The sequence below is a fragment of the Lipophrys pholis genome (genome assembly GCF_963383615.2).
Source record: "Lipophrys pholis genome assembly, chromosome: 19".
Classification (NCBI taxonomy): Eukaryota; Metazoa; Chordata; class Actinopteri; order Blenniiformes; family Blenniidae; genus Lipophrys; species Lipophrys pholis.
The window spans coordinates 20,826,825-20,834,682 of NC_137647.1; the positions used below are offsets into that span (position 1 = coordinate 20,826,825).

A 7,858-nucleotide genomic window follows, 5' to 3' on the forward strand; every position below is an offset into this window, starting at 1 on the left:
GTAGTGGATACACATTGATTCACAGACACAATGGTCTTTATTTGCTTAGCTGAAGGTAATAAACAGAAATAGTGCTGAGTGTATTTTATTTAGGGTTCTTATAAGGTTCCCAAATGAGTGATGTGATCTGCAATGTTTTTCTTTTTATTATATTTTTGTATTTATAACAGAGTCTGGGCATTGGGCACTCCATTAATGCTTTTAAAAAAAACACAAGCAAACAACAGTTAGCTTTTCAGCAGCATAAGACTCAAGATCTCTTTATAATTTGCAATATTTGTATATTGTTTAGAAAAGTAATGCCAGCATCATAATGGTGGACAAGAAAGTGGTAATCAGAGCTGTAACACACTTAAAGAAAAAGGGACACATGGAAACAGATTTGCCAGGTCTATATTGTTTTTTATTGCCATGATTCATCTCTGCAACAAGATTCACACTCAAATATTCCAAAACATGAAAAGGGAAAGGACATACTCATTGCATGCAACCATGTTATAACTCTTATTTTCGATTTCAAGTGAAAAGAGTCTATCAAATTAAATGCATTTCACAATGACATGAAAAGTATTTTATTGTTTTTCATATTAAAATGAACAGACTGTTTATTATTGATGACATTTCCAGAGATAATTAAATTTTTATTCCTGTTGTAGATTAGTGTTTGGAACAGAAACGTCCCAATAATACGCGATGCAGTTTAAAAAAAAAAATACTGGGCATGTATGAGAAAATACTGCAAATAAAATTACTTAACAAAAATGTAATTGTTTCTGCAATTGTATTTATTTTTTAAAGGATGAACATTGACTGTATGCGGACATTACCACCAACAACAATGCAAGTTCATTGTTCATTCACGGCTTATATGAAACAATATGAAAGGTTTATGATATTTCCCATCATCTCTACTGATCACATGACATGTGACTCAATCCCACAATAAAAGCTTCATCCTTGTGTAATCTATGTGATATAAACCTTGATGATACAATGGTTATGGGTTATTGTGCTGGAATCATCTAACAAAAGCAGGAAAAAGAATATATTTTCTCCTTTAGAAGGATCATTGAGCCAACTAGGGTGCTTTGTCAGGCGTTTGTCCTCCATCACGGTCCACAAGTCCCAGTATCACTCTGTCAGCAGCAAAAGCAACTGATGTCGCGGCTCCAGCAACGGCTCCAGCAACGGCTCCAGCAACGGCTCCAGTAAGAGCTCCGAGGAAAGCAGGTTGTGGAGAGTCTAATGGAGAGATACATATCTTAATCGCTTGCTGAAGAGATGCTTCCATTTTGAATTCAATAGTGTTTTCTCCTACTCGGCGGAACTGTGAGATTGACTTTGCAAACTGAAGCCCGGACTTTGTTCTCTGAGGTGCATGTGTAGAGTCCTGCTGTCTCTCTGGAGATGTTGTACAGAGACAGAACTCCTCCATCTACAAGAGAAACAGACGTGTGTCTTCGCTGTCATGATATTATTGCTTTCTAGTTTTACAAACAGTATATTTTAGGGTCACTGCTCATTAAAAACAAAGCAGCTTGGCAATACTGCAGCACACTTAATAGACCAACTCCATTACCTTTTAAAGAGTTTCGCCAACGGAGATGTGGAATTCACCCATTCAACCTTTTTGCTGCTTCATTCAGTTTAGGGTAACAGACATTTAGAATTCAGAGAGGTAAAAAGGTATTTATAAGAAATATTTTTTATTTATCCTCAAATTTTCCCCTTGAAACTTTAAAAACGGTCATATGAGACGGTACCCAGTACAAGTCCAACTCCACATGCTACTGTGACAAATTTATCTATAGATATCCACATTTTGTTCCTGCACAATGTAAGTCAACTCAAACTTGGATTACTTAAAAATAAAAAAGATGTACTGGTGAGTATTAAATCCCAGTGCGATATACCTTTAAATAATCCAACTGAAAACAGATTTAAAATGCACTGATGAGTGGCTGTCATTCTTTTACATGACTAGAAACATTTTTATGTGCAGGTAGTTTTACTTTTTCTATTCCAGTGTCTTCAGTACTTACCTTGAGTGGCTGTCGGGTCCATGAATTGACGACGGGATCCCATCGTTTTTTCCCACTTCTCCCAAGCGTACGAGGGAGGTGGAGAACCTTCCTTAGAGTAGCAAGTCAGATTAATATTCTCGCCTTGCCTCACCGTTCCCTGGATCGCACAAATTGGTTTGGACACAGGCTCTAGAAAAAGAGAAGATATTTCCTAATAGTTGACAATAAAATGAAAAGTTTGATCTCGTGGTCAAAAATTCCTGAAGTGATAATTGACTCCTTACAAGTTTTATGAGCAGAGCAAAATTTACTCAGCAAATTATAGCAGGTATGTTAGAGCCTGATACGTAACAACAACCTAAAATGTAACAATAACCCAACTTGCTATAAAATATAATGTAATAAAACCCGAAATGTAGTAAGACATTTTTAATAAAACCTCAAATGTAACAACTGGTCAATAATGTGAAAAGACCCAAACTAACAAACCTTTAATATTACAATCTGGGGCAGGCAAAAATATTTCCCCCCTAATAGTGTAATCATGTTATTACATCATAAATTGAGTCAATGATTTATGGTTTAGACTTGAACTTGAAAGGCTTCAATTTGAATAAGACTGACAGAATGCGTTTGGACTATGTGTTTATATCTATATACAGTTTATGGCATTTATGTATGATTGCTGTAGCCCAAGTCATAAATAATCTTCTGTTCTCTATAATCTGTCATTTATTTCTCCAATCATCAGAACTAAATATTGTATAAACATTAAACATATTAAGATCAAATTTAAATTCTTGTTAAATCTTTTTACATTATTGATCAGTTCTTACGCTTTGGGTTTTATTACATTGTTTTAATTACATTTCTGGTTCAGCACTTTTGTTACTATCGACCCGTTATTACATTTCAGGTTTTATCACATTGTATTTCATAGCAGTTTGAGTCGTTGTTAGATCTCGAGCTCTAACAGGTCACCTTTTACCGCAGGTACATGGTTTTTCCCCCCTCATCTCTATCATTTATACTCCCTCCCTCCCAAGAAGAGCCCGAAACGGAACAATAAAAAGTATTGTATTGAATTACCATTGACAACCAAGCGAGTGGTGACAGCCTGCCTTTTCTCCTCGATATTTCGGATCCAAAAACGACACTCGTATATCTTGTCGTCTGCGACTGTGAGAGAGGACAGTCTTAAATTCGCCGTTCCCTTCAAGACGTCCAAATCCAGGGCAACTCTGTCTTCATACTGTGGTTTAATGTCAGTGACTTTCAATGGGTAGTAGTGGGTGAGGATCAAGACCTGTTGGAAAGAATATTCACAATAATATTTCACAGACAGGCAGGTAGATAAGATAGCCCCAACGGGCTTCGTTCTCTCCTTGCATCATTTCTGTTAATGTGTGTTTAAAAGAAGAAAAAACAAAACAAAGATAAACTAAACTAATAGACAGATACTGACCTCCTGATCACCAGGCTGTGTGCCCACGGCAGACCATGAGATGATTGCAAGGTCTGGAGTGTCGTTTTTCCAGTCAAAATTGCAGTGCAGCGTGACACTGGAACCCGTGAGTTCCTCATATTGTTCTTGTCTGATGCTCACATTGAAGGCGCCAACATCTGACAAAACTGTGCAGATTTGAGAAGAAAATCAACTTATCAAAACCCTGGATGGATCGTTCATTATGGCCTATTTGAAGATTAGAGTGGAACGCAGTTTGGCCTAACTCCTCTCAAATAGCAGAAACGGATCAGTTCACATAAAACACATCTCAATGGTTAAATTAGTGTCAGGGAAGAATAACATAACGTGTTTGTTGGTTTGACTGATTTTAAAGAAAAAAGCAACATTTGCTGCTGTGATAATAGATTTGATAGATTTTAATAGTTTTTCCTTTTGTCTGTCCTGTGCTCGCAAAGAGAGATGTTGTTCCGTTTCAATAATCACTTCAAGACTTTTACTTAAATAGTTTCCATCTGTGGACATGTCGACACGACCTGAGGACTGATGAAGACCTAAAGACCATTACTTTACTGAGTAACCCCTGTCTAGTCCACTTTTTTTTTTATCAATAGTTCTGAAATAAAGATTTTTGGACATTAATTCTGTGTACAGTAGTGCTCATATCAGCTGGATGCTTCTTCTCACAGCTCAACATTATGACTAAAACACAAATCTTACTCCACTCAGATCTTCTTGAAATTATTACACAAAAAAGTCCTCTTACTTTTATAACAAATAATACTTTTATTTTGACACTCTACACACAATAATAAATCAATTATGATATGAAATACATGTGTAATTGGCAAAAAAAAAAAATCAACATCCATTAACAACAAATGCTTGTTAAGTTTGAAATGTGTTTGTATTCTGTCACAAACATTTTTACAGCTTAACCAAACTATATCAACATAAATTATAATTCTATCAAAACATATGGAGAAAAGAATCCTTGTACTATGTAAAAAAAACAACAACATGGTTTTCACACTCCCTGATACTTGTCACTTACCTGCCAGAAACACGGTGAAAATCCACAACTTCTGGGTCCAAATCATTTTCCAAATCCTGCAAGAGGATCTGTATGAACAGCTTCTGGGAAAGTTGTTGTTTTTGAGTCAAAACACTGGTCAGATGTGCTCCAGATGTGCTCCTCCTCCCTCCCTCCCTCCCTCCCTTTATATGTTACAGTTACCACACTAATCCAAACACTGTCCAACCAACCACCTTAGTGCATAGACATACCATGGATAACCAAGCGAGTGGCGTCAGCCGGCGTTCCCTCCTCGCCATCTGGGATCCTGACGTGACACTCACACATCTTGTTGTCCGCTCCTGTGATAGAACAGTCTTCAGTACACATTTCCCCTCAAGACATCCACATGCAGGGAAACTCTGTTTTCATACTGTGACTTTACCTCAGTGACCTTCATTGGGTAATAGTGGGTGTAATGTTGTAACGTGTCACAGGCTGCTCCAGTTGTTGTTATTGTAGAATGCTAATAAAGCCACCATAGGCACAAGGTCGTCGTTTGTTTCTCATTGGCGACGAGGATGGAGCTTCTTCTTTCACCTCTACCTCCGCTCCTCGCTTTGCCGGGCGAGATGCTGGTCGCATCGTCCCGCTGGCATGAGTTTTTCCACGTTAGTTGCTGCTGTTGGGTTAGCCGAAGGTCAACGAAGGACAGCGCGTCTTTCACACTCTCTGACCCGTGGACAAGTTTCACAGACCGTGTTGCCAAAATGTGTCCCCCATTGGTGCCTGCTTCCACAAGGGCTCTGTGTCGCTCATCCTGCCCATCAAGCCCAACCACCGTCCACTCTGTGGGCTCCAAAGTCAAGCCTTTGACTTGGTAACTTGGCTCTTTGCCAGACAGTCAATCAAGGCAGGAGCAGAGGAGCTGTAGGGGTATGGACACACTGAAATCAGCATAATGGGCAACACCACCTTTTCATTACGCTACGACTCGAGAGTCCTCCCAGCTTTCACGTTCCAAGTGTCCCGCGATGGTGCCAACTTCCTGAGGTTTGAACTCTTCTGTGCGTCTATCATGGATAACATGAGTGCCACCATCCTGACAGTGACTACGACCTGGCCACAGCTCTGGCCGTCAGCTTTCACTGTGCTCACATGTCTACACTTATAGTACCTGTGTTTTGTCCTGTCTTGTATTGGTTTTTATGTTGTTTATAACTTTTGTGAGGTGACCTTGAGTGCTGTGAAAGGCGCCTATAAATAAAATGTATTGTTATTATCATTACTCTACCTGGTTAAGAAACACGTCTTTTTATTAGCTTATAACGGTCCTAATTTCAGTCCGTGAAAAAAAAAAGAAGTTTTTGTTTGTTTCTCGTCAACAGCTACCTGTTTCCTTTCAATTTGAAAAATGGAAGCTTGATTCTTCTCTGAGACATTACGGTAATGTTTGCAGTATGGGCGTCCATAAAAATGTAGGAGTTGCGGGCTTCACTAAACCAAAATGAGAGAGGGTTGGTTTGACCAAAGTATTAATTCTGTTTGGTCAGAGATATGATTGCCAGCCAGCAGAAAAAAAAAAAGTGTTTTGACTTTAAACTTTGTGCCAAAAATCCCAGAGTGGACAGGAACTGGATGTGTGCTGGGGTGACTTCAGTTATTTTGGTCTGTCACTCCAATATAGGGCGTAAATCATGTCATGAATTCATTAATATGTGTTTTGGGAACCGGTACTTACCGACATAAGCACGATGGGCCACGGCACTTACCGTATAGCTCCCAATAGACGCGCAGTGCGTGAGTGCAAGCATCGGGGTGCGCGTCTATTGGGAACATGTGAGCACAGGTTAAAACATTATGTAAAATAAGGCTATTACTTGCCTTTGTTGACACGGAAGTAGGTCTGTAAACCGTGCATGTGCACTTGCGCCTATCCAGATTTGCTGTGGCAGACTTGAAAGACGGCGTTAAGAATAAAAGACGGCGTGAAGGGCCTGGCGCGTGTCCAGAGTCGCCGGCCGCTGATCCGACCCCCTGCACCGACCTGTCCTTCCAACTAACGGTGAGCACCGCCCCGCGAGAAAACTCCTACGGACCCATTTCATAAAGAGAAACCATTATTTTATCTAGATTTATTACACATAGAGATACGTGAAAGATACATGAAATATGTCATCTTTTATTTCTTGTTATCTTGATGGTTATGGCTTACAGACAATGAAAACCTAAAATTGAAACGTCTCAGAAAATTTGAATATCACATAAGACCGAAAAGAGGATGTTTTAAGCACAAATGTCGAGCTTCTCAAAAGTATTTTAATTTCTATGCACTCAATACTTGGTTGGGCCTCCTTTTGAATGAATCACTGCATCAGCTCAGGTGTAATGGAAGCCCAGGTAGCTTTGATCGGAGCCTTCAGGTCATCTGCATTGTTGTTGGTCTGGTGTCTCTCATCTTCCTCTTGACAATAGCCCATAGATCCTCTCTGGGGTTCAGCTCAGGCCAGTTTGCTGGCCAATCCAGCACAGTAACACCAGGGTCACTGAACCAGCTTCTGGTACCTTTGGCAGTGTGGGCAGGTGCCAAGTCCTGCTGGAAAATGAAATCAGCATCTCCATACAGCTTGTCAGCAGAAGGAAGCATGGAGTGCTCTAGAATTTCCAGCTAGATGGCTGCAGTGACTGTGGACTTCACAAAACCCAGTGGAGCGACACCAGCAGAGGACATGGCAGCACAAATCATCACAGACTGAGGAAACTTCACACTGGACTTCAAGCAACGTGGCTTCTGAGCCTCTCCACTCGTCCTCCACACTCTGGCACCTTGATTTTCAAATGAGATGCAAAATTCAACCAGAAGGAGGCCCAACCAAGTATTGAGTGCATGGAAATGAACATACAGCCCGACATTTGTGCTTAAAACATCCTTTTTAGATTGATCCTGTGTGATATTCTAATTTGCTGAGATACTTCATTTTGGGTTTTCACTATATGGAAGCCATAATGATCAAAATTACAAGAAAATAAGGCTTGAAATATTTCAATCTATGTGTCATGATTCTATATGATATATATAATATATGAGTTTCACTATCGGAAATGACTGACAAAACATATTCAACTTTTTCACGATATTTTAGTTTTTTTTAGATGTACCTGTAGGTGGAGTTTGTTGAGCACCTGATACTCTTAATTTTTTCCATTTGTAGTTTCACTATTCTACCACTGGATCAGGGGTCTGCAACCTTTATTATCAAGAGAGGATCTCAGGATTTTACACCAAATAAAAATCGTCTGGAGCAGCACAGTATGCAAATGATCTGAAATTAAGTAAAAAAAAGAAATCTAAGA

The 7,858-nt window shown here is 39.5% G+C and overlaps 1 protein-coding gene across 1 annotated transcript; it reads right to left on the reverse strand.

Annotated features, from left to right (window-relative positions):
- Positions 1 to 376: 376 nt before the first annotated feature.
- Positions 377 to 4,685, reverse strand: LOC308124368 (cell surface A33 antigen-like). The gene is made up of 6 exons (XM_080487296.1): positions 4,544 to 4,685; positions 3,490 to 3,656; positions 3,114 to 3,330; positions 2,043 to 2,213; positions 1,319 to 1,435; positions 377 to 1,242 (listed from the first exon to the last, which is right to left on the reverse strand). Exons 1-6 carry the CDS (start codon positions 4,587 to 4,589, stop codon positions 1,079 to 1,081), a joined length of 882 nt encoding a protein of 293 aa, XP_080343422.1. The 5' UTR covers positions 4,590 to 4,685; the 3' UTR covers positions 377 to 1,078.
- Between the last annotated feature and the right edge of the window lie 3,173 nt (positions 4,686 to 7,858).

What these genes read in the sequence shown, in the direction of transcription:
- LOC308124368 (XM_080487296.1), bottom strand. Translation starts at nt 4,589, where the DNA reads ATGATTTGGACCCAGAAGTTGTGGATTTTCACCGTGTTTCTGGCAG. An exon ending in TTTCACCGTGTTTCTGGCAG is followed by an intron (nt 3,657 to 4,543) that starts GTAAGTGACAAG and finishes AAATCTGCACAG; the next exon opens with TTTTGTCAGATGTTGGCGCC. An exon ending in CACTCGCTTGGTTGTCAATG is followed by an intron (nt 2,214 to 3,113) that starts GTAATTCAATAC and finishes CTCTTTTTCTAG; the next exon opens with AGCCTGTGTCCAAACCAATT.